At 44.4% G+C, this 24,417-nt stretch overlaps 1 protein-coding gene across 1 annotated transcript in view; it reads right to left on the reverse strand.

The window, feature by feature from the left end:
- The window catches only part of LOC137425386 (fish-egg lectin-like), a 55,633-nt gene extending 32,431 nt beyond the window's left edge, over nucleotides 1–23,202 (reverse strand). The window contains exons 1-2 of the mRNA XM_068113788.2: nucleotides 23,125–23,202; nucleotides 11,066–11,141 (exon numbers count right to left, since the gene is read on the reverse strand). Coding sequence (XP_067969889.2) covers nucleotides 11,066–11,141; nucleotides 23,125–23,182 — 134 coding nt within the window. The 5' untranslated portion in view covers nucleotides 23,183–23,202. The remainder of the gene's footprint in view (nucleotides 1–11,065; nucleotides 11,142–23,124) is intronic.
- Between the last annotated feature and the right edge of the window lie 1,215 nt (nucleotides 23,203–24,417).

Raw genomic sequence — 24,417 nt, forward strand, 5'->3', positions numbered from 1 at the left:
TAAAAAGGTGAGACATTGAAGTGATCATGAAGACCTTCGATGTCTTTGAGTCTCTCTTTGAACATGCCAAGACACTGCTCAATAAGGGAGGTTAGCTGCCCATGCAAACTAACCCATGAGCTTAATGGAAAGACTTTAGGGTGAAATGTGGAAAGATGTACAGTGTCGTGAAAAAGTAAGTACACCCCATGTAAAGTTTTGACTTTTTCAACATATTTCAACATACAGCTATTTGATCTTCATTTCAACAATATTGATTGATAAAGGTGATATAATATAACAAATATCATGAAACATTTACATTTTGTAGTCCATTGTATAATTTAAATAAACATAAATGCAAATTTCGCATGTGGAAAAAGTAAGTACACCCCTACATTTATCACTACTTCAAATACCTAAAATTAGAATCAGGTGCACCAGCTCAGGTGCAAATGATTAGAACATCCTTGGAGAGGATCTTGGAGGAACCTGTCTTATTTGAACCTCAGACATTTAGTTTGGTTTGCTCTTTGTTGTTGAAGTGTGCAGCGTCACCATGCCGAGATCAAAAGAGCTCTCTGAGGCCTTCAGAAAGAAGGTTATAGATGCCTACGAGTCTGGGAAGGGATTTGAAAAGATCGTAAACAATTTGAAATCAATCATTCGACTGTCCGGAAAATTATCTACAAGTGGAGAAGATTCCAAACAACTGTCAACTTGTTCAGGCCAGGCCGACCCAGCAAGTTCAGCCCGAGAGCAGACCGCAAGATGCTGAAAGAAGTCTCTAAGAACCCCAGAATGTCATCACGGGACCTACAGGTAGCTCTTGCCACTGTTGATGTCAAAGTGCACGAGTCTACCATTAGAAAGAGGCTGCACAAATTTGATCTACATGGGAGGTGTGCCAGGGGGAAACCTTTGCTGTCCAGAAAGAACATCAGGGCAAGACTAAAGTTTGCCAATGAACACCTAGGCAAAGACCAGCACTTCTGGAACAATGTGCTCTGGACAGGTGATTCAAAGGTAGAGCGATTTGGCCACAGTACCAGAAGACATGTTTGGCGAAAACCAAAGACAGCATTTGACCACAATAACCTGATATTTGACCACATTTGACCACAAGAACCTGACCACAAGATGCGCGCTGAGCTTGGAGCAAGCAAGACGTACCCTCCGAGCGCTGTGAGACCTCCCTGCATCTTTCGACCGTGCCTTATCCTGTCCCCGAGCCAAGGTGCACCTTGTGCCATCGACCTACCTGTCCATTCCTGCCATCAATCCCTGTGTGAGTCTACCTTGTCCGTTTGTCCGTGGTCTGTCTGGGCTTAAATAAGCCTGTATTTGAGTGCCCATCTTTTCTGTGTCTTTACCTCACTCTGCCTTGTAATCTACCCCTTTTCTCCACCACTGTAATTACACCCTCCTCCGGAGGTCTTGAGAACTGTACCCCCTTGCGTCGTTTCATCTTTCCCAGTCGTCGTGTCCTTTCCATCATTGATTTAGCAAAGTGCGATTTGGCCAACGTTAGAATCGGGTGTAGTTTGTTAATGGTTCGAACTACGGGTTACTAAACCCGCTCGGTAACCTAAAACCGTAGCTCGAACGGCCGTCTCTTCCCTGTCTCACGACCGAGCGTTGCACTCAGGTCCCGGGAAGGCCATTCCGACTTTCTGGCCCGAATACCCTGGCGGTGCTGCGGGCGGGAGGGAGCGTTGGGATGACCAGGAACGGAGAGTGGTTAGTAGAAGGAACGGCGGGTTAATCTCCGCAGGGCAACGAGGGAAGCCCTCTCCGGTTCCGTAACAATTGGACCCTGGTGTTGGGCTAGCGGCTAGGGTGCCGGCTTATGATCCTAGGATCCTGGGTTCGAATCCCGGTCGATCGCTGAATTAACGCCAGGGGGGTTGACTCAGCCTGTCATCCTTCCGAGGTCCGCTAATTGAGTACCAGTTCACTGATAATTCCCTGTTTGTCGTTAAAGGCGGCGAAAAGGGTTGGCGTCAGGAATGGCATCCGGCCGTAAAACATTGCTTCAAAAAGTGGACCAAAAAACAACAACAACCACGGTTCCCGAAAAAGGCCAACCGACGCCTTGCGGGGAAAAATGGCCTCTAAAGGTGGTTAAATATATTTTTAACCTGATACCAACTGTAAAGCATGGTGGTGGAAATATTATGGTTTGGGGCAGCTTTGCTGCATCAGAGCCTGGGCAGCTTACCATCATAGAATCCACTATGAATTCTTCATTGTACCAGAGGGTGCTTGAGGATAATGTGAGGCCATCTTTCGGAAAATTGAAGCTCAACCGAAGGTGGACCTTGCAACATGACAATGACCCAAAACATACCAGTAAATCCACCAAGGAATGGCTGAAAAGAAAGAAATGGAGGGTTCTGGAAGGGCCAAGTCAAAGCCCGGATCTAAATCCCATCGAGATGTTGTGGGGGGATTTGAAACAAGCTGTGCATGCAAGAAACCCCTCAAACATCGCACAGCTGAAAGAATTCTGCATGGAGGAGTGGGCAAAAATTTCTCCCAGTCGATGTCAGAGACTGGTAGACAGTTATAAGAAACGCCGACTTGAGGTTGTTTCTGCCAAAGGGGGCAATACCACCTATTAGAGCCAAGGGTGTACTTACTTTTTCCACATGCGAAATTTGCATTTATGTTTATTTAAATTATACAATGGACTACAAAATGTAAATGTGTCATGATATTTGTTATATTATATAACCTTTATCTATCAATATTGTTGAAATGAAGATCAAATAGCTGTATGTTGAAATATGTTGAAAAAGTCAAAAGTTTACATGGGGTGTACTTACTTTTTCACGTGACTGTATATTTTAACAGGTAATCAAAACATTTTTTAATGTAAAAGGATGTGAGGATGATATATCAAAAAGTATGTAAACAAGGTCGGGTTGGTCACAATAAATGATTATGTGAAACCATTCCTATATCTTTCTTTGAATCACGGTAGTTCCCTATCCAGTATCCATCCCTGCATCCATTTGCAATGACAGTGTGTGTTGTATGTCGATTGCGTCCATGTATGAATTTGAACAAATAAATATTAAACACATACACACACACACACACACACGCACGCACGCACGCACACGTTATGATTGTGCAAGCACACGTATGCATGTATATTGTATGTGATTGCACGCGTAATTATGCGAGATTGTGTTGTACGTGATTCTACATATTATACACACAGTACATGCACACACCGTTGTTATACATTCACACTCATGCACGGTCATGATTACACATGCACATTAATCATGATTATACACATGATTATATGCACCCATATCTAATACTAGCTGAGGTACCCGGCTTCGCCCGGGTTGAATAAGAATAATACAAATATATGATGAAAAGAACATGTATATTTTAGAGCAATATCACAGTATATTTCCTACATGACGTTTTTTCAATTTTCAATTTCTCAAAACCTCTGGGTATACAACATTTCTGGTTTTCTTACTTGGTGCCAAGACATAAAGATTGCTTGGTTTTTCCAACCCTCGAGCAGCCCACGTACAGCTGGCCATGGGCAAACACTTGTTCTGTGAAGTTCAGGCCTACAACCTTCATTGATTGCCCCTGCGCCCTGTTGATGGAAATAGCAAAACATAGCCGGATGGGGAACCGAATCCTCTTGAAGGAGAATGGAAGGTCAGGTGGAATAAGTGGTATCCTTGGAATGAATACTTTCTCTCCTCTGTATTGTCCTGAGAGGATGGTTGCCTCTAGGACATGCGGCATAATTTGCTGGATTGTCAATCGTGTTCCATTACACAGCTTTGGTGGATCAAGATTCCTTAGAAGCATGATTGGTGCTCCCACCTTGAGAATCAACCTGTGTGTTGGGAGTCCTTGAGGCTGACGACTGCTGAGAAACTCAGTTGGGAGGTTTACTGCCTGATCTTCATGTCACTTTGTCAAGAGAATCATAATTTCTTTCATGACCGGGCAGCGAACGTCATTATGTGCGACATTACGTCACTCCTACGGACGTGAAAACATTTGTTTTCCTTAAAAATATATTTAAAATAAATAAAATAGTACATAAATTAACAATAAAAGAAGCTAAAAAACAATTTAAAATACAATAAAAAGCACATTAAAAATATATAAATATGTACGTACAGTATACTGTACGTACGCGCAACTGCTGATTCTCATTCAAAACAGAGGCGATGTACAGTATTCCTTTACTGTGTCTGTGTTAGCCATGGGTCCGAAGAAGGATACTGCTAGTGTTTCCAAGCGTAATGTAGTTACGATGGACGATAAGGGAAATCCGATTAAAAGGTATGGAAAAGGTGGAAAAGTGTCGGTGATAGCGCATAGACCTTATCGCGAATCGGAACCGCAATGCGTCATGGGATCGGAAAGGGGCAATAGCGCCGCCACAAACTACACCATGGAATTGCAGCTGGCCCGGTTTTTTAAACCATTGATATTAAAATAAAAAGTAGCCTATAACCACCGGAATTTTATGCTGATTCCGAATCTGTGTCTAAAACTTTTCTCCGATATGTAGTTCTTGAGTTATAAGCGGACATCCAGACAGACACACACACACACACAGACACTCCTCCTTTATTTATATAGATATAACGCTCTTTCTGACCACTGACTGACCGACTGATATATTGTCGTGTCCCCGGGTTAAGACACCAAGAGGACGAATGACTAAAACGAGCTTTAACTCCGAGGCGTATATCCAACTTGGCGGTAGCAAAGGACACGGGAAGGTTTGAGGCCTTAGCTGATCGGGAACACACGCAGGTGTTATTCGATTCAGACGTAGAGATGGGACAGCGAAATCCATAATACCAGAAAAGTAAGATTCGACAAATAATGATTTAATGAAAACAAATGCAAGAGTAATACAAACGAAATACACTACATGACCAAAAGTATGCGGACGCCTCTTCTAATTGGTGGATTCGGCTGTTTCAGCCACACCCATTGCTGACAGGTACGTATATATAATCAAGCACACAGCCATGCAATCTCCATAGACAAACATTGGCAGTGGAATGGGCCGGGCCATACTGAAGAGCTCGGTGACTTTCAACGTGGCACTGTCATCGGATGCCACCTTTCCAACAAGTCAGTTTGTCAAATTTCTGCCCTGCTAGAGCTGCCCCGGTCAACTGTAAGTGTTTTTATTGTGAAGTGGAATCGTCTAGGAGCAACAACAGCTCAGCCGCAAAGTGGTAGGCCGCACAAGCTCACAGAACGTGACCGCCGAGTGCTGAAGCATGTGGTGCGTAAAACTCAGCTGTCCTTGGTTGCAACACTCACTACTGAGTTCCAAACTGCCTCTGGAAGCAATGTCAGCACAACAACTGTTCATTGGAAGCTTCATGAAATGGGTTTCCATGGCTGAGCAGCCGCACACAAGCCGATGATCACCATGCGCAATGCCAAGCGTCGGCTGGAGTGGTGTAAAGCTCACCACCATTGGACTCTGGAGCAGTGGAAACACGTTCTCTTGAGTAATGAATCACGCTTCACTATCTGGAAGTCCAAAGGACTAAGCTGGGTTTGGCGGATGCCAGGAGAACATTACCTGCCCAAATGCATAGTGCCAACTGTAAAGTTTGGTGGAGGAGGAATAATGGTCTGGTGCTGTTTTTCATGGTTCAGGCTAGGCCCCTTAGTTCCAGTGAAGGGAAACCTTAATGCTCCAGCATACAATGACATTCTAGACGATTGTCTGCTTCCAACTTTGTGGCAACAGTTTGGGGAAGGCCCTTTCCTGTTTCAGCCTGACAATGCATACAGAAATTTCATGACATACAGAAATGGTTTGTCGAGATCGGTGTGGAAGAACTTGACTGGGCTGCACAGAGCCCTGACCTCAACCCCATCGAACACCTTTGGGATGAATTGGAACGCCGACTGTTAGCCAGGCCTAATCGCCCAGCATCAGTGCCCGACCGCACTGAAACTCTTTTGGCTGAATGGAAGCAAATCCTTGCAGCAATGTTCCAACATCTAGTGGAAAGCCTTCCCAGAATAGTGGAGGCTGTTCTGGCAGTAAAGGGGGGGACCAACTCTTAGTCAGGTTCACTATGTTTTTTCGTTCAAAATCATGGTAGATTAGCAAACCTATACATTTTTGGAAACGTTATTACATGGAAAATCTGAAAATCAATGTTTACATTTGCCAATTCCGACCAATTCAATTCGACCAATTCGACCAATCGACCAATTCCATTCGACCAATTCGACCATTTGACCAATCGCTTCGATCGACCATTCGACCAATTCGATTCGATTCATCGAATTCGATTCGATCGACCATTCGACCAATTCGATTTGCCAATCAATTTGACCGACCTTTGCTTGTGTGGAACGGACTGTGAAAACGATGCGGACTATATTGTCGGATACGACACACAGGACAGTGATGACGAACTCTAAATAGCATATTCTGTAATCGTGTATGTTTGATGCCATTGACTGCCTGTGTATATTTTGTCATTGACTGCCTGTGTAGATGTGAAGTTATACTGACTGCATGTGTATATATGATTTTGCTGACTGCCTGTGTATGTTTGGTGATATGAATTATTGTGACACTGTTATTAACTGTTATGTATTAACTGTATTAACAATGTTATTAACTGCCTGTACAAAATGATAACATGTATTTGATTTATGCAACTTATCGCGAATATAAAGACAGTATTTTGCAATTCAAAACCTTTGATTCGTGTCTTACCATTCCCCATAGCACTAATTTGATACTTTCATTGGATTCCTTGTCCCTGAAAATATAGGTTTAGTATATTTTAAAAAGTTTTTAGGGTAATTAGAGGCAGAAATAGAACAAAATATGTATTTTACAGTGGCCATTTTGAAAATCCAAAATGGCCGCCATACAGGTATCTCTCCAAATGTAAACATTGATTTTTAGTTTCCTTATGTTATAACCTTTCCAAAAATGTATAGGTTTGCTAATCTACCATGATTTTGAACGAAATATAATTTATTGACATAGTGAACCTGACTATCTATATTAATGCCCATGATTTTGGAATGAGATGTTCGATGTTTGGGTGTCCACATACTTTTGGTCATGCAGTGTAAATGGTGAGGTAAAACTAAATTCTAATTGAGGGACCCTCCACACGGACACATAGACACGACAAGTGAAGACAAATAAAAGAAAATGTGTTTGTGTGGTGCGTTGGCCGGTACTCAGCCTGGTGTCCCCAAATGGCCCTCGAAGGCCTGGTGGTCGTCGAACGGGAGTCATCGCACAGGAAGCGCACAAGATGGCGTGTAGTCGCGCCCGTAGCATCCACCGACCCGTGGAGCGGTGGCCAAAATTCTTCCTCCTCCGATCGTCACGATCCACCGGGCTCCAAACACTCGCCTTGCCAGTGCGCACCGCTCAAAGTGCAGTGGCCTTCGCCGAAGGCGCAGGGAGAGCGATATAAAACGCGACCTTCCACTATCAAATCCAGGATCAGAAGATGAGCTCGATGGCATAACTGCATCTTTTTCCTACACTCGAATCTTCGACGATGACGTCACACTCCAACCAATCCCCGCGCCCCACCACTTCAGTCCATGGCCACGACCAATCATCATCTTCAGGGCGAGGCCTCACGACGCCCAATGACGAAGGTAGAGGCGTGGCCTTCCTGTCACAAGTGGTGGGGGGGGGGGGGGGAGGAGGGTCGTAGTCTAATCTCCGTTAGGGGATGTTCGGATGACGTTGAAGGCCGTGAGTCAGGGCTTGCGTGCCGATCGGCAAATGTGCTGGGTGTTGGTTAGTCCCGGCGGCATTGTGAGCTAATGAGTCCATTTACAGTGCAAAGGCGGCCCTTTGTGATGCAACAACAACGAAGGGGAAAAAAATCACATGGCAATTACACACTGGGGTTTATCCTTAAGCCCTACCTAATTAGCCTCGCTCCATCCCTCATTGTTATTAGCATAGCTCCATCCCTTAAGCCCTACCTACATTGAGGTGAGTTCTTCTTCTTTGTGACACTCGGAACATTCTAAACATACATGATCCCATCTCGACTAAGATATTTTATTTCATCCCTACCCCAAAAACTTATCAATATTAATGTTCGGTCCCTTCCAGGTGCCGAAAGCTGAAATTTGGCATGCTGACGGACCTTGAAGCCGGTACACCGGGGAAGATCACTGAACCATTGGAAAGCGTCCGTAAATGAAAATTTACATGAAAACAGGAAACGCATATGTTTAAAAAAAACTGCAGTGGTAATACTAATAGTCCTGAAGAACTCCTTCACAACTGGCAACGTGTAGTACATGCCCTGTCACGATGTAGTCGTCAAGCTTGCAGATGATTTCTACTGCAGTGGTAACAGTCCTGAAGAGCCCCTTCACAACTGGAAACGTGTACTACATGCCTTTTCCCACACATATCTGCCCTAAAGATTCATCTGTCCAAAGACAACTATTCTGGGATGAATTTGGTCTCAGGGCACCTTTCAAGCTAGCCCACACGTATGACCACCACTCTATTTACCTGCTTTCCACCAGAAAAGGTTTCAGGCATGAAATCATTCATCAGAGCCTACAAGATGCTTACGAGAGTCCTTCCACAATGCGCTTTGTACACAACCCCCTTGGACGCTGTCACTGCTGGGTGTGAGTCCAGTGAAAGGATCAAGTGGACAGATGACCTCAACACTAGCTTCCAAATGGAGCAATCTGCTCTTGCAACCACTGAAATCATTACCCTCTCACTACCAGACAATCAACTCTGGGTTGTCACAGACAGTGCTGTTAAGAAGCATGGCATCACCTCCACCCTGCATGTGACCCGTAGCAACAAACTAAAACTTGCTGGGTTTTTTCATTGCCACACTGCGTGGTCGCCAAATCACATGGTTGCCCTGTGAAATTGAAGCTCTCTACATCGTGGCTTCTATCAAGCACTTCAGCCCATATATTGTTCAGTCTCACAGATCATTATTGTGTACTCAGACAGAAAACCTTGTGTACTCACAGACAGAAAAACCTTGTGTACTCACGGCCAGAAAACCTTGTGTACTCACCGAGTGTAAACCTTGTGTACTCACCGGACAAACATTATGTACTCACAGACAGCAAACCTTGTGTACTCACAGGCAGGAACCTTGTGTACTGACAGACAGAAAATCTTGTGCACAGGCCTCTGAGAAACTATGCATTGAAGAGTTGTCTGCCAGTCCACATGCCACTACCTTCTATTCCACAGTCAGTCGCCACCATGCCTCTGTCAGACAACTGGCTGGAACTGTAAATATCCCATCAGACATTGCAAGACGCAATGCGCCTGAATGTGAAGATCCCACATGCCGAGTCAGTTCCTTCTTACACCAGAATACAGATTCCACTGCTCCACCTATATCGCACCGTTTCTACTCCTGCTCTATCTTTATCGCTCCATCTCAATTGCTACTCTGTTGTACCTTTCCATCTCAACCCTGCTCTGCCTTTATCGCTCCATCTCAATTGCTGCCCTGCCTGTACCTCCTCTATTTCATTGCACCTCTTCCTGTAGCTCTCGATCTCACTGCAGCTCTTCCTGTAGCTCTTGATTTCACTGCAGCTCTTCCTGTACCTCTATATCTCACTGCAGCTCCTCCAGTACCTCTCCATCTCAAATGCAACTCTTCCTGTGCCTCTCCATTTCAACTGCAGCTCTTCCTGTGTCTATCCATTTCAATTGCAGCTCTTCCTGTACCTCTATATCTCACTGCAGCGCCTCCTGTACCCCCATCTCAACTGCAGCTCTTCCTGTACCTCTCCATCTCAACTGCAGCTCTTCTGTACCTCTCCATCTCAACTGCAGCTCTTCTGTACCTCTCCATCTCAACTGCAGGTCTTGCTGTACCTCTCCATCCCAACTGCAGCTCTTCCTGTACCTCTCCATCTCAACTGCAGCTCTTCCTGTACCTCTCCATCTCAACTGCAGCTCTTCCTGTACCTCTCCATCTCAACTGCAGCTCTTCAGTACCTCTCCATCTCACCTGCAGCTCTTGCTGTACCTCTCCATCTCAACTGCAGCTCTTCCTGTACCTCTCCATCTCAACTGCAGCTCTTTCTGTACCTCTCCATCTCAACTGCAGCTCTTCCTGTACCTCTCCATCTCAACTGCAGCTGTTCCTGTACCTCTCCATCTCAACTGTAGCTCTTCCTGCACCTCTCCATCTCAATTGCAGCTCTTCTGTACCTCTCTATCTCATCTGCAGCTCTTTCTGTACCTCTCCATCTCAACTGCAGCTCTTCCTATACCTCTCCATCTCAACTGCAGCTCTTCCTGTACCTCTCCATCTCAACTGTAGCTCTTTCTGTACCTCTCCATCTCAATTGCAGCTCTTCTGTACCCCCATCTCAACTGCAGCTCTTCCTGTACCTCTCCATCTCAACTGCAGCTCTTCTGTACCTCTCCATCTCAACTGCAGCTCTTCCTGTACATCTCCATCTCAACTGCAGCTCTTTCTGTACCTCTCCATCTCAACTGCAGCTCTTTCTGTACCTCTCCATCTCAACTGCAGCTCTTCTGTACCTCTCCATCTCAACTGCAGGTCTTCTGTACCTCTCCATCTGAACTGCAGCTCTTCCTCACCTCTCCATCTCAACTGCAGCTCTTCCTCTATGCTCTTCAGCTGCCGGCTCTCTCCAAATCAACTCTCACTGTCCCTGGCACTTCACTGAATTTTTCTCTCGTCATTCTCCTCCAAGAATTCCTCGATAAATCCGATAATCAATAAAATGGGCCTCCCTCCCTCTCCCTCCTTTCTACCCCCCAACCCCTGTTTCCCTCTCTTAATATTCCCATCAGCAAAGCGAGTGTGTAGCTTGGTCGGTATCGATACACACTACACAGTCTCATTTTATTTTTCCCATTAACAACAACCGATTTTTTTTATTTATCAATTACGCAAAGATTGGTATTCCCGTCAGTGAAGCGACAGGTCTTACATGCTGGTTATTATAACACAAGCAATACACGCCATGTAACCAACTGTATACTGTGCACAAAAATCGCCATTTTCTTAACACCATTCGTTACCTCTTGACGAAGGCTTGTCCACCGCCTGCATCCACAAATGTGAAATCGGATCCATGTTCTGGAGAACACTGCAGGGCTGCACACAGCATTGGGGAAGTATGTTTGCAAGCATTTTTCCATCATGGTCTGATGACGTAGAGATAGATTTCTCTTCATCAGTCTGGTTTCAATTCCCGACTCAACTATACAAACGATCAAATTGGTATTTCACAGACAAGACACTGCACCACACTGTGTGCCATTCCTTAGAAATGAGATGTCATTAAGCCTGGTGTCAAATCTGCTTGCATCAATTGGTGAACATTGAAAATCCAACAGTGTCCTTTGTGAAGAGTCGATGCTAATTTATTTTTATGGGGAGGTTGGGGTGGAGAGGGGGCTTCGGGGTGGGGGTGGATGAGGAGTGTTGGGTGAGGAAAATACACTTCAGCAGCAGTTTCACTTTATGGCAAGACCCTCTCACAGACATCACAATGACGGCACACGTATGCAATCACCCATCCATACCGAAGCATCGAACCAGTCCTGCCAATTTAAACCGAGGTATTGTTTCTGCTGCCTCTACCTTTTAAGGGATACCATTTCATGCATTAACTTTCATGAGCGACTCCACTGTTGTTGCCCTGCCTGTACCTCTCCATCTCAAATGCAGTTCTTCCTGTGCTGCTTCGTCTCAAATGCAGTTCATCCTGTGCTGCTTCGTCTCAACCTCAGTTCCTCCTGTGTCTATCCATATCAATTGCAGTTCTTCCTGTGTCTAACCATCTCAACTGCAGCTCTTCCTGTGTCTAACCATCTCAACTGTAGCTCTTCCTGTGTCTATCCATCTCAACTGCAGCTCTTCCTGTGTCTAACCATCTCAACTGTAGCTCTTCCTGTGTCTATCCATCTCAACTGCAGCTCTTCCTGTGTCTATCCATCTCAACTGCAGCTCTTCCTGTGTCTAACCATCTCAACTGTAGCTCTTCCTGTGGGTTGGGATGTTCAGATTTCAATGAAACAAACGCAATTGAGAGCCTTCGTTCGACTTGAAGATGTGGGAGTCACTGTGGAGTACGTTAACCCATCATTTCTCGTGAAGAAACCAAATGGGGGTGTTCCGGCTTGTCGGGCGCGACATTTTCCGACGTCGGGCGCGACAATAAGCCTCAACCTTCACTTATGCCAGATGTTGACTCAACACTACACAATATTGCCCATTGGGAACCCATCATTACAACAGACCTGCCCAACGCCTATCACCACATTCCTTTAGCGCGATCTTCAATGAAGTACTGCACTGTGAAGTGGTCACACCCTACAAAGGTCTTGGTGTATAAACTCGATCTGCCATGGGCATGCCTGGATCAGAAACTGCCACTGAAGGCCTTGGAGTCCAATGAATGTCTGCTTGAAGAAGAACAAAAAAGAATAATTAGCAAATAGCGTGCAGATCCTTAAAGGCAACCTGAACGAGATCAAAACTTGCAGGTGGAAACAAAGCATCACTTCATTTTTGTGGACCAAATCGTTTACCTAATAACTACAGACCCCATGAGAGTGTATGACCCAAACATTCTTCACATGGTAATAGGGGCCTCGGGTAGCTTGTAACTTCCAATGGTGTGTGGCTCAATTTTCAATTTCGTGCAGTGAAAGCTCAGTGTTTATTCTCAAATTTCAGTCATTGCCTTGGTTGTTAGTCCATGAGATGCTCAAGTTCCGTTTTCGCACCACATTTCAAAACGATGGCTTGCTGTCATCGGTCTTCATCATTGTTCACATTTTCACATCCATACGGAAACTTTTTCTCGTGATTTGCAATTTCATCTTCAATGCTTTTTGTGTTCCGCTGAACGGATCAAACGGTATTAGACAACCTGATGAGTTTTTTTGTCCAAGTAATTGCCAATATTCAGATTTCCTTTCCTTTTTATTTAATTATTTTTTTGTATACAGAGTCAAGGCTCGTGGAAAAGCTAGAACACTGAACGGATCAGGACGCAAATGATCCATCATGTCTTGAAACGTTGCTCCAAAGTAGGGGAATTCTCAGTTTCTCCACTCGTTCACCATTTAATGTCATTGCTGTTGTTTCATTCTTCCTATTAATGATCATCCTTTTGGTTGTCCTTGCACTAAATTGTACCTCGTATGTATTATTCAGAGGCAAGGTAAAGATCATTGCATTGGTGTACACGATTGTAATGGTGCGCAACTCCGCCACACACTTGAATGAGGTCTGTTTGATTTTTGCTTTACCTCATCGAGGCTCATGGAACAGTGTTGTAACCGAAGAACAACATAATGTTATACACAAGAGTATAAAACCACATTTCCAATCTGGCCTCCAAAGCCAGTCGCCGACTGGGCATCCTCCCTCGTGCGAAGTCCTTCCTAGGCACACCTGAGCTCCTCATCACATACAAGGCTTTCATCCGCAGCTCAATCCCACGCTCTTCAAGTCTCTTTCCGCGACCGCCCTCCACGTTAATCTCTGTTGTATTCTTGACCTTTTCCCTCTATTTGGCTCATTATATGCTTTCTTTATTGGTTATTTATATTCTTTACCTGCGACATGTAGCAGGTCTACAAGAGCTTTGCATTGATGTTTTTGAGGTTATATTTGGGGGTCGATTTTTTTTTTAATGTGCACCCATTGGTTGGACAGCTGTCTGACCACACCCACATCTGTTGCTCGACTCCACCCGCTGTAGCGCCCAGATGAAATGATATGGCTGCCATGTTGGTTTTCTGGTGGGCCGAACAAATTAGGCCAGTGAGGCTCTGCTGATTATACACTGCTAGATGTTGTCGCCACCATTACCGCCTTCCTGCCAATGATCAAGGCTCCCGTCAGACTGAGACAGCTTCAAGGTAAAATTCCGCGTTATACAGTGGATTCAGAAAGTATTCAGACCCCTTCACTTTTTTCACATTTTGTTATGTTGCAGCCTTATGCTGAAATCGTTTAAATTCATTTTTCCCCTCATGAATCTACACTCAATACCCCAGAATGACAAAGAGAAAACAGGATTTTAGAAAGTTTTGCAAATTTATTAAAAAGAAAAAACTGAAATATCACATTGACATAAGTATTCATACCCTTTGCTGTGACACTTGAAATTTAGCTCAGGTGCCTCCCATTTCTCTTGATCATCTTTGAGATGTTTCTACACCTTGATCGGAGTCCACCTGTGGTAAATTCAATTGATTGGACATGATTTGGAAAGGCACACACCTGTCTATATAAGGTCTCACAGCTGACAATGCATATCAGAGCAAAAACCAAGCCATGAGGTCGAAGGAACTGCCTGCAGAGCTCAGAGACAGGATTGTGTCGAGGAACAGATCTGGGGAAGCCTACAAAAAAAAATTCTGCTGCATTGAAGGTTCCCAAGAGCACAGTGGCCTCCATAATTCTTAAATGGAAGAAGTTTGGAACAACCAGGACTCTTCCTGGAGCTGGCCGCCCGGCCAAACTGAACAATCGGGGGAGAAGGGCCTTGGTAAGAGGTGACCAAGAACCCGATGGTCACTCTGGCTGAGCTCCAGAGATCCTGTGTGGAGATGGGAGAAACTTCCAGAAGGACAACAATCACTGCAACACTCCACCGATCTGGGCTTTATGGCAGAGTGGCCAGACAGAAGCCAAACAGTTCAATCTTGGTTTCATCAGACCACAGAATCTTGTTCATCACAGTCTGAGAGTCCTTGAGGTGCTTTTTTGCAAACGCCAAGCGGGCTTTCATGTGTCTTTCACTGAGGAGAGGCTTCCGTCTGGCCAACTCTGCCATTGTAGGCTTCCCCAGATCTGTGCTTCGACACAATCCTGTCTCTGAGCTCTGCAGGCAGTTCCTTCGACCTCATGGCTTGGTTTTTGCTCTGATATGCATTGTCAGCTGTGAGACCTTATATAGACAGGTGTGTGCCTTTCCAAATCATGTCCAATCAATTGAATTTACCACATGTGGACTCCAATCAAGGTGAAGAAACATCTCAAAGATGATCAAGAGAAATGGGAGGCACCTGAGCTAAATTTCAAGTGTCATAGCAAAGGGTATGAATACTTATGTCAATGTGATATTTCCGTTTTTTCTTTTTAATAAATTTGCAAAGCTTTCTAAAATCCTGTTTTCTCTTTGTCATTATAGGGTATATTGATTATGGGGCCATTATGGGGTATTGAGTGCAGATTGATGAGGGAAAAAATGAATTTGAACGATTTCAGCATAAGGCTGCAACATAACAAAATGTGTAAAAAGTGAAGGGGTCTGAATACTTTCTGAATGTACTGTATCTCTTATACCGTAAACTTGAACGTGATGGAGAGTAACTGACGTCCTGACGTGCTGGTATTCAGGATTTATTTCGATCGTTCGTCGTTATGGTCGAGCTGGATTGAAGGAACAGTTATTCTGGCTTCGAGTGTCCACCCGCTCTTCTGGGTCGGCCCTTATTCGTTATCCAGACATTGTTGCGGCTCCTCACCTTGAGTTCTGACTCTAAGATGCGACCCTGTGGTGTAACACTCGCTGAATAGTTCAGAACACTGATTCGAGCTGTCCAGCCTCCTGTTAGAGGTGACTTCTTAAAACTAAGCTGTGCCTAATGCAATGTCCTCATAATTATTGCGTTAATTAAGATACAATTGTTGTAGCTATGGTAAATACCAGAACAGTATGTGGTAAATACATACTTGAATAAGAAATTCCAACTGCATTCATTGTCTTGTGAATGAGGTGAACTTACTCCCGGGCTCACTACCGTAAAATCCCTTTTTATTTGGTATTGGAGGGATGGAAGTTTTTGTCCTCCGTCGCACCGCGGAGCGAAAGGGGGACGATGGATTTCCCCTCCGTCCGTGTGTGCGTCCGTCCGTCCGTCCGTGCGTGCGTGTGTGCGTGTGTGCGTGCGTGCGTGCGCGCGGACGTGCGTGCGTAAGCGAAGGACCGAATTCTAATTTGGTGTGTTAGACAAGTAAAAATTTGAGAATTTTCGAATAGTGTAGGCATTTTGTGTTAAAAGTGATTAAACAAGTTTTTTAGGATAATTCGAGGGTGCTGAATTCAAAAATGCTGTTTAACCGGTTCAATTTTGGAGTCTTAACCTTCAAATTGTAAAAAACAAAATGCCCGCCATTTTCAGCATATTTTTTGCCATAACTTGAATTTTAAGCAACATAGAAGGCTCAAAATAGTGGCAATACCCATGTTTGTGATACTGAGGATTCCAAATTTACTGTTACCTAAGTTGTAACTAGTTTGGTTTCGCCGCCATGTTGAATTCCAAGATGGCCGCCATATTTTTGGTAATTTCTGGGGTGTATTTTTTATGTACATCACTTTCACTGGTCAAATGCGCTTTTAATTTCTTTAGAACAAAAAAAATGATATTAAATCATTTCTAAAGTGCATTTAAAAAAGGGGTAAAGTTCCAAAATGGCTGCCCTTTAGTAATTATACTTTATAAATACCGTATAGCTCAATATTGGCATTCTCAAATGTTTACCTGTCTATCTTAGTCTGTTCTGTTTCTGCATTCTAGTTGTCTGTTGTATGCACATCCTCCTGTGCATGTTAGCCCAGCTTTTCTGCAGCTGCAACGGCCATTTATACATCCTTTGGTACATCCGCATGTTACTATCTCGCGACACGCCTTAGGAATTGGAGATAGCGTCATCAACTTCGGCACCAAGTTCCCATCGATGTATGTCCATCCCATGTCTGTTACTTGGGAGAGTACTGGAGTAGCGATGGTTGCGCGCTTCCAAATAAAAGCCTGGTAATGTGCGCGCCTTATGTGTAGTCTCACTGCATCTTATGTTGGTGGCAGAGTCTCCTGTGGACAACCCTTAGAGAAGAGTATTACACGTGCCTTGTCGCATCTGTCCACATCATCGGGTACCTTGTAAAGACGGCATATGAACTTTTCTGCATCGTTGATTACTTCTTCAGTGATATCTTCTGTGCCTAGATCTGTCAACAATTGGCTGTGTGTTTGAAACACCTTCCAGGCTGTCTTTTTGCCGTGGCCAGCAAGCTGTGACACACTGTCACAACCAGTAATTGCATGGAATGGCAGCAACGCTTCCACTTGGCAAGGTGGCAGTTTCTGTTGGAGTTTGTGGATGCGAATGTATTTTGGCTTCTTAAGAGTTCCTGCCTTCATCCACAGCTGAGTGCATGGCATCTTATCAAAATGAGCAACTAACAAGACCAGCACGTCAGTGTCACGCACTAAAACCACCACTGTTTCAGCATTTGTGTCGACGCAATGAAGAACAAGTCGTGTGTCCGCCTCCTCATGGTTGGCCTGTAGGGATGATGTGTCCATCTCTGGATCTGAAGATTTCACGTCTGTGATCTGTGCAAATCCTCCAGCCACTACAAGTGTTGAGGGTGCAATAGACACCGCATTTGTCATGAGCTGCTGAGAAAGAAACTCTGCTAGATTTGCCTTATTCTCTCGAAGTGAGAGAAAGTTGGTCCATTTGTCTGGTAGAGGAACGTTTTGGTTTTCTATTACCCGACGTATTGGTCGAGAGGCCCGGGTACGTTTCATTCTGGTTCCAGTCTTGATGGAATCCTGCTGGTATCGGTCGAAAGTTACGTCAACTCTCTCAAATTTTTTCCCCATGGCAAACACTGAATTCACAAACGCATCTGCATATTCACCAAATGTGGTTATTCCGCTGGGCTTTCCAAGAGCCATCACCAGTGCTTGACCATCAATTACTAAGCAAGTACTTCCAGTTAATGTCACTTGTTCTGGGGTTGAGACATCTTGAATCAACTCATTTGCCAGTCGAGATTTACCGCTACTGCCTGTATGTAGACTCCCATTCATGGCAGCAAGTGAAATTGGCACAGGCATAAGCTCATGCTGCAGAATCAGGTCCAGGTTTATCACACGCCCTGCTTTGGGAGCTGTCACAAGTCGCTGTAGAATGTTTCTATCTGCGTTGATGGTCGTTTCTTTGCCTTTGCTTTCTTTGCAGTCTACAGCATACAGAGACGAGAAAGTCTGTGCTTTGTTCCTATGTAAAGCGGCATTGAAATTGATATGACATGTGCCATCAGGAGGCTGAAGAAGGCGCTGATCAACAAACTCATCCAGCTGCACCTGTCCAAGTTTTTCTGCATTAAGCAAAGAATGTTGAATGCTCTCCGATGCCAAATCCTTGGCAGCAATATTCTGCAGTACAGAAGGTGTATGTAACTCAACCACAAGACCACAATTCCTTCATTGTCTCATTTTACTCGCTTTTCAAAATAATCCAAAGCACACTTTGCAAAAGACTCCAGGCGTACTATATTTCAATTTGTTTCTTTGTATTTAAATCCAACATTGTGGCCATCTTGATGATCAATATGGCGGCCATCTTGGAATTCAACATGGCGGCGAAACCAAACTAGTTACAACTTAGGTAACAGTAAATTTGGAATCCTCAGTATCACAAACATGGGTATTGCCACTATTTTGAGCCTTCTACGTTGCTTAAAATCCAAGTTATGGCACAAAATATGCTGAAAATGGCGGGCATTTTGTTTTTTACAATTTGAAGGTTAAGACTCCAAAATTGAACCGGTTAAACAGCATTTTTGAATTCAGCACCCTCGAATTATCCTAAAAAACTTGTTTAACCACTTTTAACACGAAATGCTTCCAACATTTTATATAAGCACAAATTCTCAAATTTTTACTTGTATATGTGGGTGCAACTAGGCAAATGGAAGAACCCTATTGAAAATGAGGTCGCCACGTCAAAATCCAAGATGGCTGTCACCATATCTAAACCTTGTGAGCACGATATCTTGAAAAGTAAATGTCTGAACCTTGTGAGCGAAATATCTTGAAAAAGAAACGAACTGCCAACTTCTAATCTGGTGTGTGGGTGTATCTCGGCATAAGGAAGAACGCTATTGAAAATTGTGTCGCCACGTCAAAATCCAGGATGGCCGCCACCATAGATATGTCTGAACACTGTGAGCGAAATAGCCTGAGAAATAAACGAACTACTAACGTCCAATCTGGTGTGTGGGTGTATCTACGCATAAGGAAGAACGCTATTGAAAATTGGTTCGCCACGTCAAAATCCAAGATGGCCGCCACCATAGATATGTCTGAACACTGTGAGCGAAATAGCCTGAGAAATAAACGAACTACTAACGTCCAATCTGGTGTGTGGGTGTATCTACGCATAAGGAAGAACGCTATTGAAAATTGGTTCGCCACGTCAAAATCCAAGATGGCCGCCTTGCGTCTTCCACTTTGTCAACTCACATCACTTCACCGACGGGGGACCAAGGCGTAACGCTTGTACTACTTTAATGTAATGGATGTAAATCGCTTGAGAAATGATGTTTATTGTCTTATTGCAATAAAACAGGTCTCACAATTCACTCCCAAGCCTACAAGGACCACCTACAGCACTACAGAGATGCCCTCTCCCGTGCCCGCTCCGCCTACTACTCTCAAATTAACCACTCTGGCTCTGGAAACCCAAAAGCACTCTTCTCTACAATAAACAAACTCAGCCCCCTGAACACCACCACCCAGTCATTCACAGTACAAAACTGCATCTCCTTCCTTTCATTCTTCCAAAGCAAAATTGACAACATCTGCCACAGCTTAACCACCACCGCACCCACTCCCCCTCAAACCACCTGCCCCCCCCCCCCCCGTTATCCTGCCAACCCCTGTCTCAGTTCTCCCGAGTCTCCCCGACTGACCTCTCTGAACTCATAGGAATGAAAACTGCCACCTGCACTCTTGACCCCATCCCCTCCAGCTTTGTCAAGGCCTCCCTTCCTACTCTCTCTCCACTTATCACTGCAACAATAAACTCCTCTCTGTCTACAGGCATCGTCCCACCATCCCTCAAAAGTGCTGCTGTTACCCCCATTCTGAAAAAACCTGGTCTAAACCCTGACACCCTAAACAACTTCAGACCCATCTCCAACCTACCCATTCTGTCAAAAGTTTTGGAATGCGCTGTAGCCACTCAACTCAAACATCACCTCTCTGCCAATAACCTGTATGAAACATTCCAATCCGGATTCTGCTCCAACCACAGCACTGAAACTGCTCTCCTCAAAATCACCAACGACCATCTCCTCTCCTCTGACGCCGGCAACCTCAACATTCTCATCCTCCTCGACCTCAGCGCCGCCTTTGACACCATCAATCACACCATCCTCCTCACCCAACTTGACATCACCTTTAACAAAGACATCACCTTTAACATTACCGGCACTGCCCTCTCCTGGATCAAATCATACCTCTCTGACAGACGCCAATTCATCTCCATCAACAACTGCAAATCCCCCACTGCTCCCTTCCCCCAAGGTGTCCCCCAAGGTTCAGTTCTCGGCCCCCTCCTCTTCATCCTGTACCTGTCCCCCCTTGGTTACTTAATCCACCGTCATGGTCTCCAATTCCACTGCTTCGCCGATGACATCCAGCTTTTCATCTCCACCAAGTCCATCTCCACCGCCACCCACTCTATCCTGACAAACTGCATCACTGAAATAAAATCCTGGCTTCAAATCAACTTCCTCAAACTTAACTATGATAAATCTGAAATAATCATCATTGGCCCAAAAACGCTCACCAAATCCACCCATAACTTTGCCCTCAACATCGACGGTTTCCCAGTATCCACCTCCCCTCACATCCGGAATCTTGGCATCATCTTTGACCAAACCCTCTCCTTCGCCAAATACACTAAACAGATCACAAAGACAGCCTGCTTTCACCTGAAAAACATCGCCCGTCTCCGTCCATCCCTCTCCTCCATGGCTGCAGAAACCCTCATCCACGCCTTCATCACCTCCCGTCTGGACTACTGCAACAGCCTCCTCTATGGTTCACCCTGAATAATCACCAATAAACTCCAATACATTCAGAACTCCGCTGCCCGGCTAATCACCCATTCCCGGACCCGTGACCACATCACCCCCGTCCTTTATAAGCTTCACTGGCTCCCCATCCCCCAGAGAATCCAGTACAAAATCCTCCTCTTGACCTACAAAGCCCTCCATAACCTGGCCCCATCCTACCTGACTGACCTCCTCTCCAGACACACTCCCACCCGCAACCTCCGCTCTGCTGGTACCAACCTCCTGACCCCCCCCCCCCATCCGGACCAAATTCAGATCCTGGGGGGACAGGGCCTTCTCCATCGCTGCTCCCACCCTCTGGAACTCACTACCTCACACCATCAGAGACTCCTCCTCACTCACCACATTCAAAACATCACTCAAGACCCACCTGTTCAACACTGCATTCAACATTTAACCCACAGCATTTAACCCCTGACTATCTCTTCTCCTTCTCCTTCCTTTTGCTTTGATTATTTACCTATTGATTTTTGTCTTTTTGCACTTGTTTTTTGTACTCTGTCAAAGCGCCTTTGGGCTTCTTTAAAAGCGCTATATAAAATAAATGTATTATTATTATTATTGTGTGGTTGATACATGTAACCTTGAAAATGTCATGACTGACCCACTGTATTGTTTGTCTTTTGCTCAGGGGCACATGCACAACAACCTGTGAGAAGGAACTTCTAAGGCATCCCAATTGGTGTGTTCTTGTTGGTTGATCATCCAGTGTCTTCACTTAGTTCTCCCGTCACATTAAGGTGTAATCAAGCCGGTCAGAACACACGGTACATGAGAACACACGGTAATCGAGCATCACGTTGGGCTAATTATTCAATAGCTCAATAAATGTGCGTTTCACAATCCTGCTGTTCATCTTTTAAGATTGCTTTAAATGCGATTTTTTTTTCCAGATTTTGTCGCAGGTTGTGATCAATGTAGTCAGTGCGGTCATTCTTGTTCTTAATCACGTGTCCAAACCACCACAAACTAGTCTCTCTAATCCTTTCTGCGATACTTACAAACTCTTGCTCTCTTGCATGTCTCCTTATTCCTGATCCATTATCTTAGTGATATTCTAAGAATCCACTGAAGCATTCTCATCTCTGTCCTCTCCAGCAACTCCTCTTCCATTTTTTCCAAAGCCATATTTCTGCACAATACATTATAACCGGTCTAATCAATGTCTTATAGATTTTAACCTTATATTTTCTCAGTATTCTTTCACAGTTGACTCCACTAACCTCCTTCCATTTTACCCCAGCTACTTCACAACTTCCCCTTTCCTTTGGTAATAGCCGGCGAAGCCGGTGTTGCGAATGAACGCGTACGTATTGTGAAGCCAGATTTTGCTGAATCCTTCGAGAATTTCGAAGCTTTGACGCACCAAATCGCTCCATGGAGGCCGCCATCATGCGGATGCGGAAGTATGCATAAACAATTGCGAAAAAGTTCAATAGGAGTTTGTTTCACCCGCCTTTGTTTGATTCACAATCTTATGCACCTCTAATTTGTAATTAAAATACTTTAAGACCAACCTCGTTCGCCGGGCCCGCACGGGCCCTGGTTATCTTCAACGAAAATCGTCACCAAACACCGGAACCAATGAGATTCGAGAATTTGAAAAAATATTTCAAAAAAGCTTATTACCGCGTTTCGGACTTCGGAGGGTGAAAACGGCGTCAAATATTCTAACATTGACGAAGAATTATTTTTTAGAAATCTCGCGGCCGTAGGGGAAAGTTTTTCACGGCCGGAAATATCCGAAGTTGAGACGGAATTCACCAAATTAATCAAGAAGGAGATTTTATAAATTTTCATCTCATCCAGAATGCAAATGGTGTCATTTTGAACGAGGTACGGTACCTACTACACTTAGCTACTACCAACTACCCAACCTCCTGATGCCATCGTGATGGGTAAAATAGTGGCAAGAGGCTTTGGCTTCACCGGCTCATTGCGGCTTTGCAGTCGGGTACTAGTATCACATATGAACATATCACAATTTTGATGTAATGTAACAATTTGGAATCATGTAACATATCACAATGAACCAAGGTATTTATATTTATAATGCCATATTACAAATACAACCAAAACACAATTACCATACCTATTCAAACAACTCAATAATTTGCCAATAACTTGCCAATGCATCCCAGGTTCAACTTTAAAAAGCAAAATGCCCTCATTTACCTCGCACTCCGGAGAGAGTCAGAGACAAATAAATTGCAGCCAGTTTGGGAAGCAACATGTTGGCTGCACTCCAGGTCACGAAATTCGATGAATGATGTTGACAGGTGTGCGGCTACAAGTTTTTATTGTGTATTAACATTTGTAATTTGACCTTCATCGATAATGAGTAACATATCACAATGAGCATGAAGGGATGACAACTTGTTTACTCACGGTTATATTCTTTCATCTCTGCACATTGTTTGTTCGGTGTCATTTTGATGTAAGAGAAAGACAAAAGGGACTTAAATTAACAATATAATTAAGAAGGGCAATTATTTATTATAATATGTCCTCCCCCCCTACTTCAACCACCCACTGCAGTATTTGTCATGAAAATATTGGAGGGTATGGTCAGACATTGGGGTAGTGGGGAAAACGGTTGGACACAGAGCAAGGAACTAAACAAACAGGAAAGTAGGAGAGAGATTAGGGGAAGCAACAGCAACCCCCAAGGAATAATATGGCTGAGCGAGGCAAGGTCATTGGGGTGGGGATAAAAAAGTTTAAAAAAAACTAGAACGGCACTTGGTGGAGCTCATACATCTGCCAGGTTGAACTGTTTGCGTTTTGTATCCACTGATAGTCCAGATCTGGACTCGGATCTGAACCAAAATCCCATCAGCTTGTTCTTGGCACCTACCCAACTCATCCACATCTTTTTTTCAGATATCGTGCTTCATCTCGTTTTTGCCCTCTCGCTCCATGGTGAAGTCACTTAAAAAGAAATTCTAATCCGGATCTGGATTTGGACCTTCACCAAAAGTTAATCAGTTCATCCTTGTCACATATCCAACCTCTCCACCAAATTTCGTCTGAATCCGTCCACAACCTTTTGAGATATCTTGTTCATGAACAGACAAACACATCGACAGGGGTGAAAACCTTCGGTGGCGGAGGTAAAAATGTGTATTGAAGGATCGGCAATGGCATGAGATATCCGTGCACTGCTAGCTTTTAATAACTGAGAAAGAAGAGTGGGATTTAACAGGAAGATGGTTCCACAAACACGGGAAAAGAGGAACAAATAAGTTGAGATGTGCAGTCGGTGTGCGGGTTTTGAATGTTTCATCTGGAGTGATTTTATTATTGGAAGATAACGAAGCTTGTGTTTTGCAGTTGCTGGAGGGTCAGAGGGCAGAGGGAGCAAGACCAGAATGGAGGTGGAAATTAGAGACAGTCGTCACTTACTTGCCCGAGGGAGAGCAACATATCCTTTTCTTTGGTCTCATCAGGGAAATGCCTATTATACCT

This window comes from Myxine glutinosa, chromosome 4 (genome assembly GCF_964187855.1).
Source record: "Myxine glutinosa chromosome 4, kmMyxGlut1.1, whole genome shotgun sequence".
Taxonomy (NCBI): domain Eukaryota; kingdom Metazoa; phylum Chordata; class Myxini; order Myxiniformes; family Myxinidae; genus Myxine; species Myxine glutinosa.